Raw genomic sequence first — 20,255 nt, forward strand, 5'->3', positions numbered from 1 at the left:
TGTGACTTCTTAAATTCCAAGTAATGGGGTAGGGAAAGCAGAAAGGAATCCCTGCTGCTTAATTAAGCTTCCATATTTTGCTCCTAACACACATCAGCAGACTCACTTTTTATGGAATTATATGGATGGTTAAAAATCAGGATTCATGGGCAATTATAATACGGAAATCTTAATGCAAGTGAAATATCAGCTCTAAGCCATATCCTTCCATATTTATGTTGATACTTCTGGGTTTGATCCTGCCATATTTTCATAAAAATTATGTAAAGCAAAAGATTTCAAACATGGGTTTCAGAAGTTTAGCTTTTTCAGAAACACAAATTGAAGCCCCACGTTTTCAAGTCGAGGCAGATATCCATTCTCAATGCACCTATTTACTTTTCATTTACACTAATAGGAATTCCACTCGGGCAGTCAAGAGGAAAAGGTTCCTGAAGAGCTTTTGGATGGGGGAGGACAGATGCAGATTGCCTTTTTGCCAGTGTCGCTGTGGTCTCCACAACAGCACAGAGATTAATTGGGCCCTAAGGCAATGCAAAGGAAGTTTACTCTCCTATTTATCTCCTAACCCTTCTTGCAGCCTGCCTGAAGAGCCATAAACTGGTTTCTCCTCGTTATGGAAACAGCTGTTAGGAGCCACCCTTGCCTCCAGAGTCTGCACATCTCAGCAAGGCGATCACACGGTGAACAGGCCAAAGCAAAGTACCTGGATAGACTGACTAGAAGTTAGCCGGTCCCTGAAGAGAGGAAAAGAGAAGAAAGGTGACCTTAAGAATATGTGCCTTAAGTACCGGCTTACAGGAGGAAATGTAATGTAGCTATTAAAAAAAAAATTTTTTTTTGCTACTAGTAACATTGCCAGTGATGTTTTTCTGAGGAAAAAATGGATAGGTGTTTCTTCCATGTTCCTCAGAAAGTGGAGCAGAATGAACTCAGATCTGTGTCGTAGATTTTTATCATGACACTTTCTGCCACAAATTTAATGATCAGAAACCATGCATCTGTGGGGTTGGGGAAGACAGATGTAGCTTTGCCCTTGCCCTCCTCATCTCTTCACAGATTGAAGACCTCATTGAGGGTGGTCAGTGCAGGTTTTTTTTTTTTTTAAATCAGCATGTGCTATTTTTTCCTTGTGGGGGAGGGATGGAAACAAATATTTGACTTAGTATTTAGATGTGCTGTGGCATGTCTGCATGAACACTGAAATGGAACAGCTGACAACTTGATGCCTTTAGAGGTCCGCAGTAAAAAAACACACTGAATGGGTTATCATTATAACCTGGTCAAAACTGGTACCATATGATCAGAGTTCGTTATTTTTAAAGGCAAATTGCTGGAAAGCCACATTTTCTCCTCCTGTATAACGTCACAACTTAGCATGAATAACAGAAGCAGGGAGCTGGAGTTCTCAGCCACGCGGTTGGGTAAGCCACGGAGTTTCACGAGTGAAAGGACGGTGCCTCAGGGCGAGCGGCGTTTCCCCCCAGGGCAACGGCTTCGGGCCGCCAACGCCCGTCCGCCCTCAGCGGCGCCTCCAGCAGCCTCGCCCGCGGCCTCGGCAGCAGCCGGCGGTCAGCATGGGGAGGGCAGGACACCCTTACGCGGGGACCTCCCGGCCACACGGGCCCGAGAGGCGGTGGCGGCCCCTCAGGCGCGCACGCCCCTCGCGGGCTTCTCCCTCCCCGAGGCGCGGCCGGGGGCGCTCGGGAGCCGCCGTGCGAGAGCAGCAGCGCAGCGCCGCGCCTCCCGGGCCGGCGCGGGCGGCGGACAAGATGGCGGCTCCCATGGAGCTGAGTTGCTGGGGAGGCGATTCGGGGCTGCCGTCCCTGCACCCGGAGTCACTAACCGTCATGGTAACGGCCGGCGGCCGCCACCCGCCCCGGGAGGAAGGGAGGGAAGGCGGGAGGGACGGACGGCGCCCCGGGGCTTTCCTGCCGCTGGCACGGCTGTCCGCGGGGCTCTTGCCCCCGAGAGAGGCGGTGCTGCCGCCGAGGGGCGCGCCCGCCCCCATCGCCCCGCGGCCGGGCCTGTGCCGGGCGAGGGCCCTGCCGCTGCCGCCACGCTCGGCCGGGGCGGGAAGCGACGGCGACTGGGCCCACGGCGGGGCCTGGCAGGGCGGCGCGGAGCCCGTTTTTTTCCCCAGAGGGAGCCGCCTCGTCGTGGACATTTGTGTCCCTCCCCCGTGGAGCCCGGGGGGGCTGCTGCCGCTCCCGAGGGCGTCGTGCCTTCCCGGGGCCTCTGCATGGCTTTGGCCTTAACGGGCAGCATTTCCGATAAACGCATTAGACCACTAAAGCTGCTTAAAACATCTTTTCAAGTGGTATCTTACACTTTTACACGTAGTGACTGGATTTTTTTCCCCTCAATCTTTATTGCAGGCATATGCCAAATTTTCTGGTGCTCCCCTAACACTGAATACCATAAATAGCTCATGGAGAGCTCCAAAAGGTACCATCTTGGTGTTTTTCTATTATTTTAAAATGTCATAGTCACGTTCTAATTGCAGGTTCCAATTTCTTCATTGTTTCTGAGTTTGCTTTGGTTTTGTGATCATGAGTGTAACCAGCCCCAGTGAAGTCTACCTGCTTTTATGATACATCAATAAATGACCTTACAGGATCAAGTGTAATGGATTTTGTGGGACTAAAATAAAGGGCCTCAAAGGATAATTTAGTAAAATCCTTATGGGTGAAGCAGCAGTCAGTAAAGTGGTGGTGCCAAGTACATACCTGTTTGTCAGACAGTCTAAATTGATGGTTTAGTGAAAACAAGTTTTTAAGCTTTTTGCAAATCACATATTTATAATGATGGTAACTAAACTTGTGTATGGAAGTAGTGTTCTTTAATTATACGTAATTTAATGGGCTGGTACAGTTGGAAGTGGAATGTGAGCCTCAAAGAACTGGGATGTTTAGTACTGTGTGAGTTAGAGAGGCTGACTTAGAAAGGGTGGCTGAAAACCTAGTTGCCAGAGAAGTTGAAGATAATCTATCAGAGGGGACTTCTTCATGTTGGATACTTATTGCTTATCTGTTTGGTCAGCGTTTAAGTTACTGTCTTGGTGTATTTCAGAGAGGTAAAATCGGGGCAGAGTTGAAGTACTCTGTTATTTACACTTTAGCACATCATCAGTTTAGGCATTACTGTATCCATTGCAGAAGTGGCGACTTTGACTCTTGCTTTTCAGTGTATTGTTTCCTGTTAGCAGAAAATACTGAGAACTAGTTGGATGTACTTGCCAAAAGTTCAGTGGCTTTCTTCATATTCAAAATATATAAAATCCATTTTAAAAAAATCCGAATCAGTGTTGCTGATAATTGATTCTTCAGCAGTAATTAGCAGCATGTCATGTTAGGCTCATTGTGGCAGTTATGTTGTGAATGTGCGATAAGATAGACCCCTTACAGAGATGTTAACACTTTACAGTCTTTGATCCCGCAATCTGAGTAAAGGCTGACCAGTAAGCTTCTGGCAGAAGGGTTCTGGAATAGTTCATGGTTATGCAGTGGATGTAGGAAGGCTGGAGAAAACCCAATGTTTGGTGGTTCAAATGGATTTGGAGGGGAAGGGCAGAGAAAAATTGGAGTAGAAGGAAGGAGAGGCCCAGTGGTTAATGGGTTGACAGGGGTTGCACTGGGCTAGAATTTTTGTCTTAAGGTGAACATCTGAAGTACAGACAGGTAGCCTGGTTCTCACAGTGTCAGGTATCTAGCAGTGTCACCGAAATCCGGGATAAAAATAACTTATCGACACCAATTTGATGCAGATAAGCAGACACTTCTTTATTGATGGCCGGACGTGTAGGGGAGTGCTCTCACCAACAACATGTGCCAGGCACCAGAATCATACACCTTATATAGAACTGACTCATACCTATTCATTAAGTCTTCATACATAAGCATACAACTTCCAATAAATCATTAACATATTCTCCTCCTACTTCCGCTTCTGCGCAGTAAAGGTTAGAAATGTCTAGAAATGGGTCTGGGGTGTAATGTGAGTAGGTGGTCCATGAGTCAGTGGTTGCGATCTCCCCCTGCCGGAATTACCTTCTGCTTAAGGACACAGTTACTTGCAAGCTGTTACGGTTACTTCCCTCAGTTCCCATTAATGCTGGACCTTGACAACTACTTGCATTCTTCTAATCCTGTATATGTATTATAAATCAGTTTACAAATCACCTCGTGTTTCGTTACCTAGGTTCTAACCGTTCCTACTAAACAATTATGACCAATCCCCTTGGCCTTGGTACAGGGCTGTACAGAGAATTTTAGAATAGCAGTTGGTTGCTAGATTCAAAATACAATAAATGTAAAATGATTTTTACTAAAATATCCCTTAATTCTATACTTATATTAAAATCAAACACAATTTAATTTCAACTGATAATAAAATCAGTAACAGCAGAAGACATTGTCTTCAGTCTGATTTGATGTGGGCCCATTTTAATGTATTGTTATTAGTGAAGGAAACAATACACTTCGTAGAACTCCCCTCGTATGTAAAGCTTAATTTATGTGCATGTGTTAGGAAGATCAGAGAGTGCTATGGAGAAAAGGAAACTAGATGAAATGACTGATTGCTTTCTAGTTACGTTAGAACTCATCCATATAAATTGTTGACTGTGTTATTTATGCCTTCTAGGAGATGTACCAGTCTTGATATCAGAAGACATTGTTATTTCTCAGCCAGCAAAAATACTAAACTTCTTAAGAAAGCAGGTAGGTCTTAAGAAGATTTGTTTTCTTTTGTCTTGTGGTGACTCTGCATGCCCTCTGTATACATGGATACAGGCTTTCAAAAACCTGGAACTCAGTTCAGACCCAGTGCTTTCCTATTTTTCATACATGCATGAGAATTGCAGAAGGGTAGATAACAGATTGCTGTTTTAAAGCTTGATAGTCAGTTATGTGAAAGATTTAAAAATAGGCACGAGAAAACTGTTCATTGAAAAGTACAACAAACTGACCATAATTGAGCAGTTTCCCACATAACACATTTAACATCATTAGGCTTTGGAGACCTAAGATACCACAGTTTGGGAAACGTGGTTTTAACTGCTTGAATGGGTCCATACAGCGTTGTTCTTAATCTACATAGTTTTTCTATAGCTTCTAGCATAAAAATGCCTGCAGGCATTTTTGGTGCACATCATGTTACTGTGTAGTCCCCTCTTGCTTGCCTTTTGCAGACCTCTTAGTGGTTTATTCACAAAGAATAAAGCTATATGATTTTTCTTTTCACAAAGTATAAAGTTGTCTAGTATGCATGGCATCGTCTTTTTATTTCTAAGATGTTCTTCCAGCTCATTATTCTGATTTTACATTAGAAATTCAGTTTCTGCCTAGTCAAGATGGTTATCTGATGAATGCTATGTTAGTGAAACTAAATCTTTTGGAGGGGAGAAAAACAGAATCTGAAAACTGCATATTTGAGTTGGGATTTTAGGCAGTTGTTTTAAAATTTGGAAGTTTCATCGTCATTTAAATACCAAAGAATTCCCAATGTTGGGAAACCCCTCCCTCTTCAAATTAAAATATAACAGTAGTGTGCTTGCTTTTCAGGTATCTAAGGGTCAGCATTGACCTTTTGTTTTTAAATTAATAAAGCAAAACTCCTCTCCCCCTGAAAAAGTTATCAACCCTTTTAATGTACTTTGAAAAGATTCAGTGTTAGAATTAAAAGCTCAGTCAGCTGTAACTGCATTAATTTAGCTCTGCATTTGGTCCCTTATATTGTTAGCATCCAATTTCTAAACTCTTAGAATGGTAATTAAAAGCAAAAGGAGGGAACACTTGCCTTTTTATGCTTACAGCAGCTTAAGTGCCAGATGCTTCTTCAGAGATAAAGATGGGGACATGCCAGAGTGTTGCTGCATCCCTAAGTACTGAAAAATTGCCCCTGTATCACTGGACAGTTTCTTGGGAAGCAGTGGGAAGGAGACATGAGTTATTTTGGGAATAGGAGGGCCCAAAAATCTTAAGAATGGGAAAGCAGAAAAGGGAGATGCGAGGAGGTTTGACATAGCTGGCCTAAAAGGTAAAGAAACTCTAATGATCACATGCTTCCTGTCCCCCAAAATGTTACACTTACTGACTTGATAGCTGTTAAGTTTAAAGCAGCTTTGGGTTGCATTGATCATCTTTTTGGAAAGTTCTGTGTAACACTATCTGTAGTATGTTTGGTTTTCTTTATAATTCATAGAAATATAATGCTGATTATGAATTGTCTGCAAAACAAGGAGCTGATACACTTGCATATATTGCACTACTTGAAGAGAAACTGCTTCCTGCTCTGGTAAGTATTGAGAAATACTTTATAATGGTCAGAATTTTGGAAGTGAACGCTGCGAGAGGTGCCCAATATGAGAGGCATTCAAGTCTCTCAGCCATAGTCCTGACTGGAATGTATTTGCTTTGTTAGTCCAATTTTGGACATACTGCCTAGCAACTTTTGAAAAGGAAAGAAGTCTGTGTTTCTGGGGTGTGAAATAATAATAATGAGTTTATGAAAGACATTTTAAAAGGCCACCTATGAATGTTTTATCTTTTAGTTATATTTTGGGAAACAGTATCCTGAAAACAGCTTGTTCTGTCCACTTTGTGTTTCATTTGATTCTTTTGAAAAAGCTTTGAGTAAGATATGGTCGGATGTGGGGTGCACAACTGTAGAAGTCTTTTGAACTGTTCAGTTAGAACTTTTGAGAAATTAAAATACCCGTCAGTAGTTTCATTTTTCAGTTCTAAATAACACATGACCACATGCCCTCACCCAATGTAGTGTACGTACATTAGAGCTATAAAAATCTCCAGACATTGGATCTCTTGAATGACTGGCTTCCATTTGTACAGAAAAAAATACTCTGAGCAGATGATGTCATAGGCTGTCCTCTTTAGCCGACCTGCAAGGTTTCAAATTCATCATTTCATAATTTCTTTTCTTTTAAGATTTATGTAAAATTTCATTAAAAAAATTCTAGATAGTTCAAACCTGATCCTGTACATCTCAACTTTTTTGTTCAGTATTTTCTGTGTGCAGTGTGTGTGGTGTGTGAGTGGGTGTATATATATATACACGTACATAAACATGAGCATGTATGTAATTTTATGCACATGTATATAGGTCTATGTAATACTTTTGTTGTTCTTTAGGTGGAAGGTAGCTGTTGCCTTAATTATATACTCCTACACTAAAAGAATTAGTATAATTCTTTATGGATTAAATTACAGTAATTCCTGGTGCTTCCGATTCTCTGGCAGAGATCTTGCACATCAAACTTTTAAGAGATGTCTGCTGTTCTTATGCAAATTTTGGTCGTATTCTTCCTTGTGTTGATACAGCTGCACACTTTCTGGGTTGAGGCTGAAAATTACTGCAGTGTGACAAAGCCATGGTTTGCTTCAAGGATTGCCTTCCCACTGAGTTTGTATCTGCCTGGAAAGATGTCCAGGGAAGCACTGAACAGGATCTTGCTGACAAGGGGAGGACCTCCACTCTACAGTCTCACTGAAGTGGAAGCACAGGTGTGTGTTGTGTAGTAAAGAATTTGTAACATGGTGCTGTCAAAGACAAGAACTGGAACAGTGTAGCACCCTGTCGAATGATGAATGATGCTGTGCATACTAGCCTTGCTACACCTAGGGCTCTTAGACAGTCTTGTGTCTCATCAGATATACAGAGATGCCAAGGAGTGCCTAAATCTCCTGTCGAAGAGATTGGGAACAACTCAGTTTTTCTTTGGAGATACGTGAGTGTGACGTTTTTGTTTTTTTTTTTTTTTTAATGATTAATAAAACAAGTACCACATAACTTTGTGAACACTTTTTTTTTTTTCAACCTGCCAGGATGTTAAAAGTGCTGCACAGTAGTTTCATGTCTCACACCTTGCTTTTCAGATAAATCTGAATGAGCAAACAGGACACTAATGAAATACTTGGACTAAAGCAATGTGGTGTCTTCCTTATCCTTCATTTTTCCACAGACAGACAGATGCTGCCCGTAGCTGGTATGAAAACGTGAGGTGGTTGATGAGTTAGTGTAGCTCTAGAGAATGCTTTTCTATTGACTCAGTGTCACCTTCTGAGCTTGTATGTAGAAAAATGCTTTAAGCCTGCAGTGTTGCCACTACCTTCATGGGAGGAGCATGTAGGTCCAGGAACACTCCTCTTCCTGTAGGATGTGCACAGAGCAGGAAGTAGATGTTGCCAACAACACAGCACCAACAGGTCCTAAAAAGGATGATCTGTTCCTTTAGTCACTGAAGTTGGACACCTTCAGCTTGGCTTTTGTAGTGCCAGAAATGTGTTTTAAAGTGTCTTGTTCATCACTGTATGTGACAGTATGACTGAATTTTAAGGCTGAAGTTACTGTTTAAGCTTGCCGGCATGTCTCTAGTTCAGAGGTGCTGAAACCAGTACATATTTGTACAAAGCATTTACCAGATTGATATGAAAAGATGAAATGCCAGAAGAGCTGACTATGTTCTGTCCTGAGTTGTTTTCAACATACACAGAAAACAGTCATATTGGTATTACTGTCTTACCTCAGTCACTTTGTTTTTTGTTTTGTCACTCTTTTCAGGCCTACCACCTTGGATGCCTTTGTGTTTGGTTTCCTTGCACCGATTTATAAAGTGTGCTTCCCGAGAGTACAATTACAAGAACATTTGAAACAGCTTCCCAATCTGTGTCGATTCTGTGATGATATTTTAACTTGCTACTTCAGGTTAACTGTCTCAGGTAACATGTGTTTCTTTCCCCTTTTTTGTCATGTATAAACTTGTTTGGAATAGGACTCCAGGATTCCATCTGTGAACCAAAGCAGAATTAAAGTTTATGTAATTTATGCTAGAGCTGTGGGGAAATGAGGTGGAGAAACTTCCAAAGTTGTGCAGAAAGGATTGAAAATTAAAAGCAAGAGTTAATACTCAGTTTTAGACTCTTGTCGAGCATTGGCAAAATGCACCTATATCTGTGCTATGGCTCATGCTTCACACATCTGTTTTTCTCACATGGAATGGCTTTTCCACTTAAATTCTTCTTAGGATAAAAATATTGCATGAAATTTCCTCCAATGTGTTTTTCTTTTTTAAGGATTTAACAGCTTTTGTAAATACCTTTTCACTCTTCATCTTCTACCTTCACTCTCTAGGCCATTCTCCAGGTGGACAGGATATGGCAGATGCTAATCTGCAGAAACTCACACAGCTTGTAAATAAGGAATCCAACTTGATCGAAAAGGTTACTTTTGCTTCAGTCTCTAATTTTCCTGCTTCGTTGTGGTTACTTGTTCACAGATATTCTTGCATTGCAACGGACATTCTGTTTTAATTGCTTCTTCTCTAGTGAGTTACTTTGTGTAGACAGGCAAGAAGAATGTTACATCATTTGAAAGGAATAATTAATGAAGCCTTGTACTTAAAAAGTATTTCTATTACAATCAAAAGAACATTGTTTTAGAAGTGCACATACCAACAAAAGAAGGGTGTCTTTCTGCAAGTGTACCTTCTAGCAAAGGAGAAGGCAAATGTATTGATCAAAACTCAGAAACGGTCCTGCAAGTTAAGACCAATCGCCAACTCTCCTTGCTCCCAGCTGAATGTTGTAGTCACTAACCTACAGTCACTTTTCTCTTGCTTGTTCTACATCTAGCTTTTATTTCTTTGTTTCTAAGGCTGTCACTCAAAAGCTATGCAACTTATGTGAAAAATACTTGTGAATAATTAGTTTTCTGATGCAGACAGAACACTAACTAGAAGGATAGAAGGCATTTGTTCCTGAAAAAGATCAGTGTATGAAACAGATTTTTAACTATGATCAGCTTCTCTAGCAGTAGGTATTGATTGTATCTCCTCTTTGTGGTATTGAAGTGTGGCTGTGCAAGCTTTAAAGAATGGGTTACATAGATATTTGTGAGGCATGATTTAGGTGAAGCTGACTCTACGTTGAAGAAATGGGATGGACTAGACAACCTCTGGAGATCTCCCCTGTGCTGTCTTCTGTGATTCTGTTTATTCTGTAGTAACTAGACTGTTTTTGATACCACATTACATACAGGGCATTAGTTTGATTTCTTATTAAAATGTAAAGTCTTTATATTCAGAGATTAATTTTAAGCTGTCTTTGAAAAGGTCTTATGACAGATTTTTTATTAAATACTTTTGAAATCTGTAACTAATATAAATTCACACAATGCCTCCAGAATGTGGCATCCATTGATGTTAGCAGTTTGACTTTTGATCTGCTTTCTAGTAGCATTTGGCTATTGTACAAAACTGAAACTTTGACCTCTTAGAAGAAGGTAGCAAAGTTGCTTTCCTCAGTAATCTTGATGAAATGATTTGAGCAGGAGCACACCTATTTGCCCTGTGTTTGATGCACCATATGCTCTAACACAAGCACAGATTTGGAAGTGGAGAGGAATCAAGGCATCAGTTTTGGCTGGGCTTGAAATAACAGGGTAAAAAATACCTCAAACCAGCATTAATAATGGCAGTCCTGTCAAACAGACTAATCATATAATCTATATTCTATGTTTGCCAAATCAGGCTCTCGTTATTTCTCTGCAGATGGATGACAACCTTCGTAAGAGTCCTCAGCATCCCCCTCGAAAGCTAACAATGCTCAAGCTTGCTGCAGGTGGAGAAGAAAGTCCGTTGAATCGTTTGTCACCTTGACAGCTTTTGTTGCCCATACACATGTGTTTGCCTTCAGCTCTTCTCAGCACCACAGTAAATTTTTTCATGTGAATGTTGTTTTGCAAGGGAAGAATCTCTAATAGATACAAGTAGGGAAGAAATACAGCTTTACAATCTCCAGTCTACCTGTTCTTTTAAGAAATTGCATAGTTCAGGCTGACCACACACTATGCTGAGGCTGAAGTAAGCAAGAGCCTTATTCCTGCAGATGTTAAAGTGATGCTGTACAGCATATTTTTGCCTTTAGCCTAGCAGAAACGTTGACCAAAAGTTAAAATTCCACTTACAGAATGTTCACTGTTATTTTATTTTGTGGCTTTTGATTTTACTGTAATCATGTTACTGTATGTGAGTGGGTATATTCTTGTATGTGTCTGAAAATTACAAAGTCCAGTTGCAAAATCAGTGAAAAGACTGGGAAGAAAATGAAACATCGCCCTTCATGGCAGCTGAGAAATGAAAAGCAATGAAACGAAGTTAAAGATTTGTAATTGCCTGAACATTTGGGTCTTGTGTTATAAGGTCATTTGTATTTTTGAAAACTTGTCATGTTGTACTTTGATGGGGATTTTTGAAAACCGTGTGTGCTGTGGAGAGTACTATGATGTACAATACTAACATTTCACAGGTACCTGGTATTAGTCCTGTGTGAAACAGGCTTAACCTGTGCACAAGGTAATACCCCATGCTGCAAAAGTGTTAAGTCAAAGTCACAAAGGACTGGTAGTAAGCTGGAGAGTTTGATTAGCTCCTGTCAGGGCAAGAGACTTGACTAGCAAACATATTGCATCTCCAGATTGAAAGGGACTGGTTAGGGCTTTGTGGTGGTTTAGGCCCTGCTGGGACCGGAGACCACGTTGCCGTTGCCCCTCCCCCACCCTCAGCCGGTCGGGCTGGCAGTGAGGCACAAACCCCGGGTTAACATAAGAAGAAATCTAATACAGCAGTGTGATAAACAGTCTGAACAACAACAGTGGCAATGATAACAACAATGAACAGCAATAACAGTGAACAAGACAGAAGATATACAGAAAAATACCGCAGTGGTCATGGAACAAACCCGATGTGTGCTCCTGCCACCAGAAGCCACCAAGGAAAAAGTTCCCACGCCCGGACGTTCCCATGCGCAGACCTGACATGGGCATGGTATGAATAACCCGCCTGGAGATCCCTTCCCCCTCTCTCTCTGCTGGGGAAACTTAACCCTGTCCTAGCTGAACCAGGACAAGCTTTATAAGAAAGCTGATGTAGGCTTTTAAATTTGTTGCAGATGCCTTTGAATTAGTTTTGTCTTACTTTTTTATAAACACTACAGTTAGTTCAAAAACTAAAATAAAAAACGTCAAAATTTTTATTGTTTGACAGTCTAGTTCAGAATTGTTGTAGCTCTGCAAACTAATATATTGCATTATATTTCTTCTGTTTAATTAAGGGACTTACACATCATTACATTTTCTCTTAGAAGCAGCCTTGCCAGTTCTGGAGATCCAAGCAAATCCTTTACAAGAGAGATGCTGTAATTCTCTCCTGGCAGCACACTAGCAGATGCTTCATCAGTGGGTGTAAAGAAAATTAGTCAAGGAGATTGGCCAGAATGGCAGCGCTTGGGATACAGAATTCTGTATGTATGGCATAACTGTTCTGTTTTTCCCTTTTTCTGGCCAAATCAAAATAGTCTTTCAGCTTCCTTTCAGCTACTGGTCATGTTTGGGATATTAGGCTGTTCGGAAATTAATTTCCATTTTGTAATGTGATTTTCATTGTACATGTTTCAGGAACAGTACCTTCTCGACTGGCATACTGGTACATATTTTAGAAAAGCTCGTGCTATGAACTTTCATGCTGTATAATTATAATATAAACTGCGTTTTTGACAAATTTTGGAGGTTTGAAGTTCAGATGTTAAAACAGCAATTTTGACAGATCTACGAGTTCAAACTTGGATGTAATGCAGCACAAGCTGCTTGAAACATCAATGAGGTATATGGCCAGGGAAGTGTTCACAAACGGACAGTGCAACTTTGGTTCCAAAAATTTTGATGTGATGATTTTGACCTTGAAGTTCAAGAAGGTTGCAGACATCCTTCTGCTATTGACGACAATGAATTGAAGGCTCTGGTGGAAGCAGATAGATGCACAACTGTTCGAGAACTTGCAAAAGAACTTGGGGTGAGCATATCAACTGTTTCTGAGCATCTGCAGAAGATAGGAAAGTCAGAGAAGCTCGACAAATGTGTGCCGCACGAATTGAATCACAGAAATCGCCATTTTGAAGTGTCATCGTCGCTTCTTTTTCGCAACCAGAACGACCCGTTTCTCGACCGTACGGTGATATGCGACAAGAAATGGATGCTCTACAATAACCGGTGATGATCGGCTCAGTGGTTGGACCGTGATGAAGCTCTGCAGCACTTCCCAAAGCCGAATCTGCACCAAAAGGAGGTCATGCTGACTCTTTGGTGGTCTGCTGCTGGTTTAATCCATCACAGCTTCCTGAATCCACGTGAAACGATCATGGCAGAGAAGTATGTCCAGCAAATCAATGAAGTGCACCAGAAACTTCCAACAGCTGCACCCAGCACTGGTCAACAGAAAGGGTCCAATCCTTCTCCACAATAACATGCGGCCACATGTTGCACTTTCAATGCTGAAATGGTTGAACGAGCTGGGCTATGAAACTCTGCCTCATCCACCATACTCACCAGACCTCTCGCCACCGACTAGCACTTCTTCAAGCATCTCGACAGCTGTGCGAGAGACGCTTCAGAAACTAAGGGGAGGCCGAAACTGTCTTCGATGACTTCATTGACTCCAGAAGTCCAGAATTTTATGCAACCAGAATAAATATGCTTGTTTTTCGTTGGCAAAAATGTGTTGATTCTAATGGGTTTTATTTTGATTAATAAATTTTGTTCTGAGCTGAGATATGCCACTTCAAACATACAGGTTGAAATCGGCAATTAATTTCTGAACAGCCCAATAGATAAATTATTTCCTATTTATAAAGTCAAGACTGTAGATTGTGTACATACTGTACTTTCAGACCTGATACATAAGGAATGTAATATCTTTAACATTTCTTAATTGAAATGTTGGGTTTCTAATAAGCACTTTAAGCTTCATGATCTTACTTGATCATTTGTTTCAGTGATATGAAATTAATCTAGCTCATATTCAAGATAATTGTATAAACTGATAGTCCACTATGTTGAAAATTTTTACTGCCTGTATCTTAACAAGGTTTAAATGAGATCAAATCACATGTCTTTTCAAAATCTTTAATTTATGAACATGGCTATGGAGAATATGCCTTAGTTTGTTGCTTTTGTGAATATGTACACTCAGTCTTCAAAATCTCTTTGTAACAAAGGACATAGTTCCAATATTAAAATACTGTATTTTTAGTGGAGTTTGAGTAGTGTTTTTTATGGAAATTATGTAACTTTTTAAAACATTTTTCTTACTCTTTGTGAAGAAGTTTATCTTGTCCATAAAAAATAAAAAAAAAAAAAAAAGAAAACTGCTGACTTCTAGGACAAGAAACTGAAACAATTTAGCATATCCATGAGGTCAGATTTTAAATTTTAATTGCAGCTCTTCAGTACCAGTCCTTGCTTTCAACACAACTGCTTTTGGGAAGAATAGGGAAGCCCAGGCTTTCACATCTTACTAAATGTGAACCTTGGGCTGTGTTACAGCAAAATTTAGATAAACCAGTGCCTGAGTAACTTCATTCACTGGATGGCAGAGGACAATAGAGCTAGAGATGACAGCAAACATTGCCTGCAGTTGTGCACATCATCGCAATCAGTGAGGTTGCACAGCCATGTACTGCCTTACTATTTTTTACTTTTTAGCCAAGGTGAATTCAAAACCAAAGTCCTTTATGTGGGGTCATCTCCAGCCTGACAACTCAAGACTTGCCCATTAGCTTACTGGCATGTTTTGTGTGCCTGAGTTTTGAAGTTGGGCAGTTAACAATTTCCAGGGTGGGATCAGTTGGAGTAACTATAGCTGTCTGCACCTGAAGTAGTCAAAGCTCCTTCAGCAGCTAGCAGAGAAGGATGGGATCTATGTGTGATTTGTCTCCTTAAAGTAGATACCTAAATTAGTGAAAGGAATCGAGTCCTGAAAATGCGTGTCTGCTGAAGGTAAAGGAAGTCTTTGCTACCTACCTCAGCTATAGAGTGAAAATCTGCCATGGTGATTGACTTTCCCTCCACCCGCTGAGATTGCAGGTGGTCCACAGACACAGGGGTTAGTCCTGGCCAAGCAGCATCCGAGAGGCCATGTGTGCAGCCTGCTTCCTGTGCAGAGCGGCTGGCTGTTGCACATGCTGCAGCTCTGCAGTCTCACAATGCTGGGCTTTCTGTGCAAGTGCAGGATATGTCCCTGGGTTTACATTGTCTTGCTATGAGGGCAGCTGGAGGACCTCCTCCTCCCTGTTTTTCCCCTGGAAGGTGGAGGCTGGGAACAGGTTCTTACCTCTAGAGCAATTAATTCAGCCTGCCACACTTGTGCAGGAGGCTGCCAATTGTAAGCAGAGTGAACCACTCTGGCAGATTGCAAATTTAACATCCTTACTCCCAAGCAACTTGCACTGAAAGCATGCATGTAGATAATGTTCAGGGCTGTTCTGTGTCCCTCTGTCAGCTGGTTGTAGAAACATGTATATTCTGGAAGAAATAAGATGAAAAATGTTATCAATTAATTGCTACAAATACCGTTCATTTAGTATTTCCAACATAGGTTTTAAAATGTCTTTCATCCCCTCTGAAAATACCGTTACATTAGGCTTTTATAGACACACAGTGGTGAAGTCGCATCAGTTTTGCTAACGTAGCTAAGCACTCCATTAAGAAAAACACCCAGTTGTATTTGATTCCTGGTTAAAATGTTTTCCAGACTCACTTGAGTATGCTTCCTCTCTTGCTTGCTATTATTTTTGGCATCGCAGTAGGAACCGCTTAGTGCTGCTGTTTTTTTCATACAGAAGGGCAGACCAGCTTTTTGTATGAGCCTGACAAACTGTGCTATAGCTCAAATCTGGCTGGTCTGTGCTGTTGGCAACAAGTCCCATCCCTAACATACTTAAAGATCACATTGACTAATGAGACACTGCATTAAAAAAATACACAGTTTTATGGTACAAATGTCCAGTTTCACAAATCATTTTAGTCTGTTGTTAGCGGTTAGCCTGATGCAGCAAAATGCTCCTTAATCCTGCTTGGTGCTAACCGGTGCCAGTGAGGTGGTGGATTTTGATGCACTTGTTAGAACACTGATGCAGGATCAGGCCGTTCAGCCCAGCAGGTGGTATTAAAGAGCTGTGCAGAGGGTTAAGCTGGTCAAATACCAAAGCACCCAGCCCAGAGCTTGCCACCCTCCATCCAGCCACTGTCCTCATTCAGCCATAACTGTGCCAGTGGAAAAGCCACTCTCCTCCACCCAGCTGATCCAGGCATTTTAGCCACCATGGATGCTCTGGCCCATGCTGCTGGGAGCTGCCAGGTGTGTGCCCACTGAACTGCACCTTTAGGCAGCTTCAGCTCATTAAGTATTCTGCCCCTGAACCAGGTGAGGGCCGCTTTGCCTGTAGAATTTAGGAGTGCTAGTCCCTGCCTGGGAAGGTGAGGAGTGACTGAGCGTAAGATAGGTTTCTGGGTAAGAAGCTATTCCCCTGGCCCAGCTGTTCTCTACCTGTGTGAGACCTAGCCATGCAGGGATGGTGATGATGTGGGGCTTAATGCTCCTGTAGTACTTTGTGTCCTGGTCTGGGCAGCAGGGCAGAAGCCAAATCACATTATAGTGGTCTCCTCCTTGCATTTGGAGACCTGCCCAGCAATGGGGAGGGCCGTGGGCAGCCCATTCTGGCTCAGAGCTCTGTACCACAGGTAGCTGCCAGGAAGGCAGGTGAGTTTCTGCACCACCTCAGGGATGTGTTAAAGCAAAGGAGGGAAGAAGGATGTCCACTGTTCCCTGTACCTCAGTGGTTTGCTGTTTCTGCCAGAAGAAATGCTCCCAGGAACAGATCCCAGGTTCCAAGTGAAACCAGATCAAATTGGAATGAGAAACTGGGAAGGAGGAGAGAAAAGTTTAGCAAGGGAAAGGCATCAGGCTCATCTGCTTTCACCCTCACTGGCCTGTTGTTGTCTGAGAGATTTATCAGTGTCACAGCACTTGGGGCTGTGAAAGACTGCTTCACCAGCAACAACATACTGTTCTTGTGGGCAAAGGTGGGGGGAATCCAATTACTTGCTGTGGGTTTTGAAAAATAAATTACTTGTAATGTGCTAGACCATTGCACTGAGTGTGCCTCAGTGCAAGACTGAGTGAACAAGGTTTACTGAGTTCCATTAAAAGCTAAGCTGAGGCCAGGAATTGATGGGACAACTTTAGTTTCATGGCAAGTAAAATCTTCCAGTAAATTAGCCCATGGCACAAGACACTGTTCAGCTCCTCTTTGCTCATTCCCTCATTAAAACCACATGGGTTTTTTTCCATCATGAATGTCAATGTTTCAAATTTTTGCAGTGTTGAAGTGTTGCATGTGGGGTCTGTTGGTGATTTACTGTTATCAAAATACAGAACATTCCTGGTCCTTCAGTTAAACCAAGAGTGCAGAGAAATTGCATGCCTTGGGTATTAAGTGGGCTCATTAAGTAGAAGGTCCCTGTGTAAGCATCCGGTGCTCAGCTCAGATTTGCCAAGCCATTTTGACAAGGGTGGCTAGGCAGACTGCCAATTCACACAAACACCTTAAGGTTTTTGTTTCCAAGAGCCCAAAGGTGAGCACAGGGAAGGCAGTGCAAGTCTCTGCAAAGCTATGATTTAGCCAAAGCAGCCTTCAAGTGATGGAGGTAGGAGTCCAGCTTTGCTTGTATTATCATTTGCTGCAGTGAATGATAATTTATCAGTTGCTGCCATCTGATTTACTGTTGGAACAACAGCAATTGTGCAAGTGGTAATAATGGCCATGTTGAGGGCTGTCCTTTGCTATTTGAGTAGACTGTTGTCCTTACTGTGCTGCAAACAGTAACCCATGTCTGCCCTCTTACCTTTGATGCATCACTCTCTGTTGACTTCCACACAGTTGTTATCATCTACCCATGTTCTTACAGGGTTTTGGCCCTTGCAATTATTGGTTATTTATGTAATTATTAAAAAAAATATGGCTGATTTTCTTTTCCCTATGCCTTTTAGTCGTTTATATTTTAAATCTTAAGTTTCTTTCTCCAACCTTTTTCCATCCTTGCAGTCACAGTTAGTTATTTCAACTGGTACTTAACTTGAATGCCATAGTGTTAAAGAGTCTGATGCTGAAAGGAAAATCCTTAGGTTTTTCATGTGGGGTCCAGCTATGGGGTGTCTTTGTGTTCTGAGAATTATTAAAAGAAAAAAAAAAAAAAAAAAAAGGGAGAAAGCTTTTCTACTCAGATAAAAGGCAAGACCAATATTTGGTTACACTGGGCTGTATATGTTCAAGTCAGGATTTCCCAGTGAGTTTTGCTCTTAGTTGTGACCATGGTGAGAAGCATCTTTAGAAATTCCTCCAGTAGCACGTTCCACTGCTCAGCAGCAGCCATGGGGAAGGGAAAGGGCCGCAGCACCTCCACAGCCAGTGGCACATGCTCTAGTGAAACTGTTGCTGTTGGAAAATGCAAATTTTTGAAACCTATATGTTCTACAAAAAAACCCCACTGTTTTGGACAGGAAAGATTGGTCATACCCAGATAGAAATTTGGAGAGGGGAAAGGGAACTGATGGATACAGAACGGGCACAAATTTGCTAGGAATAGTTGATAACTCTGTGATTATGTGGGAAGAAATTTCATCTCTCTGCTCTGAATTAAGGAAAGTGAGAACTCATTTTGGCTGCTCCACAGCTCTAGGCAAGTGTCTGAGCCAGAGGATTAGTAGCGTTTCTGCAGAAAAATAATACCTTATTTTTCACAAAAATCCTTGAAAGGTCCTGTTTCCTCAGTGCAGGATATGAAAACCTCAGAAATCCCCCTGATTTCCATGGGGTAAGAAAGCAGTTTCCCATCTGTTCTATCTGCTTCCTTAGCAGCTCACAAGGATTATTCTGTTTATCTGGTCTCCTTATTTTAGCAGAGCAAGGTAGCTTCTTCACAGAGGGAAGACTAAGTGTTGAAATGCTGTTGGCAATCAGTAGTACCCAGCATAGGGAACATAGCAACAGAGTGACATGCTCAGAAAGACTGAAGAAGGCAGGATGCTTACTTTTTTTTTTTTTTCCTGAAGCATATTTTGTGGAAAGCATGGTACCTGCTAAATACCACCTGCAACAATGGGCAGGTCTTGAGAGCAGTCTCCAAGGGCTCTGTGCTGTTTGCAGCCCTGTTCCTAGGACTCATATGCCACCAAAAAGTCCAGGGAGACAAGGTCAACTGGGATTAGAGTCCTCCAGTGAAAGATGGTGGGAAGAGTAGGGCATTACACACAGTTCTTGTAATACTACCAGCTCAGATTTCTCTCTGGTCAGCCTTAGATCACACTTAGGTATGCTTAGGTCAGTTTGGTGTAGAAGGCCCCTGACTTATGTTGGCATGTCTTCATGCTGGCATTGTGCCAGTTTGCTCTCCTCTGGTTTTACCAGCCTGAGAAAGACTGAACCTAAAGTCCCAGATGTCTGTGTAATTGCTTATTTGGCTTGGTTTGGGAAGTTCCAACACATTAGGATGCTCCTATCACTGCTTTTATGGCTTTTTTCTTGGGATTTAATGTCTGGTTGGCAATAGGACAGGAGACAAATATGGATACCCTGTCTTTGAGCATCAGAAATTCACCCATATCCACAAATGCTGTCTCTGAACCAAGGCTGATGTACAGCGTAAATGAGAGAAGCTGGGATATCAGTGACAGAAAAGTGGGGGCAGAAGTCTCTTTTACTAACCTGTATAGTTCATAAGGGAAAACAGGTGAAGTCCATGGCAGTTTTAGGGCCTTTTGTTTAATGGTCAGTGCAGACTTTGTTCAGAGTATTTGCCCACTGTGTTTTCACTTTTATTGCGATGGCGTCAGTCATCTGCACTATCGCCAGTGCTTCTTTGCTGTGTTTCTGAGTGGGCCAGATTCCTGCAGTGAGGCTCCTGGGTGCTGGCTGACTTACGTGATTACAAAAGAGATGTGTGTTCCTGAGAACTACAAGGGGCTGGTTTCCAGACCTGGGTTAAAGCATACACCAAGTTTTTAAAGTGATTTGTAGCCTGGAAAACCTTTGCAGAGTGTGAGTTTGCTGTTTTATCTGGCAGAGTAAAGGAAGATTTCGTTACCTCCTTCACATAACTAAGGTTATGTGTTCGTGTAGAAGTCCAGCCTGCATCTGTGTAAGACTGCGTTTTCCACTCTCAAGTTTCTAACTCACAGTTCTGGCACCCAAAATTCCTGCCTGCCTGTTGGTTACTTGTGCCAGGCAAAGCCTGACATAAAAGAAAAATCAGTTTTGAGAGGTGCTTTGCTCACCATTTGAGTAAGAAAATTGTCCACTGGCATAGAGGGAAGTGTCTTGTGCTGCTCTGCTCTTCACCCTTTTTCA

General features: G+C 42.0%; 1 protein-coding gene across 6 annotated transcripts; it reads left to right on the forward strand.

Annotated features, from left to right (window-relative positions):
• Positions 1-1,732: 1,732 nt before the first annotated feature.
• On the forward strand, positions 1,733-14,105 carry MTX3 (metaxin 3). Of its 6 annotated transcripts, none has more exons than XR_012635579.1 (10): positions 1,733-1,853; positions 2,379-2,448; positions 4,645-4,721; positions 6,205-6,297; positions 7,341-7,523; positions 7,671-7,747; positions 8,581-8,738; positions 9,151-9,239; positions 10,568-12,317; positions 12,472-14,105. XR_012635579.1 is itself a non-coding variant. In XM_074932409.1 (9 exons), exons 1-9 carry the CDS (start codon positions 1,773-1,775, stop codon positions 10,673-10,675), a joined length of 936 nt encoding a protein of 311 aa, XP_074788510.1. In that variant the 5' UTR covers positions 1,733-1,772; the 3' UTR covers positions 10,676-14,105. The 6 variants fall into 6 exon arrangements, 4 of the variants coding, with proteins under 4 accessions (XP_074788510.1, XP_074788511.1, XP_074788509.1 ...); XR_012635578.1 differs by having other exon boundaries at positions 10,568-11,842; positions 12,159-14,105; XM_074932409.1 differs by having other exon boundaries at positions 10,568-14,105.
• Positions 14,106-20,255: the final 6,150 nt, after the last annotated feature.

Source organism: Athene noctua, chromosome Z (genome assembly GCF_965140245.1).
Source record: "Athene noctua chromosome Z, bAthNoc1.hap1.1, whole genome shotgun sequence".
NCBI classification, from domain to species: domain Eukaryota; kingdom Metazoa; phylum Chordata; class Aves; order Strigiformes; family Strigidae; genus Athene; species Athene noctua.

What these genes read in the sequence shown, in the direction of transcription:
- MTX3 (XM_074932408.1), top strand. Translation starts at nt 1,773, where the DNA reads ATGGCGGCTCCCATGGAGCTGAGTTGCTGGGGAGGCGATTCGGGGCTG. An exon ending in TAAACTTCTTAAGAAAGCAG is followed by an intron (nt 4,722 to 6,204) that starts GTAGGTCTTAAG and finishes TATAATTCATAG; the next exon opens with AAATATAATGCTGATTATGA. An exon ending in CAGTTTTTCTTTGGAGATAC is followed by an intron (nt 7,748 to 8,580) that starts GTGAGTGTGACG and finishes CACTCTTTTCAG; the next exon opens with GCCTACCACCTTGGATGCCT.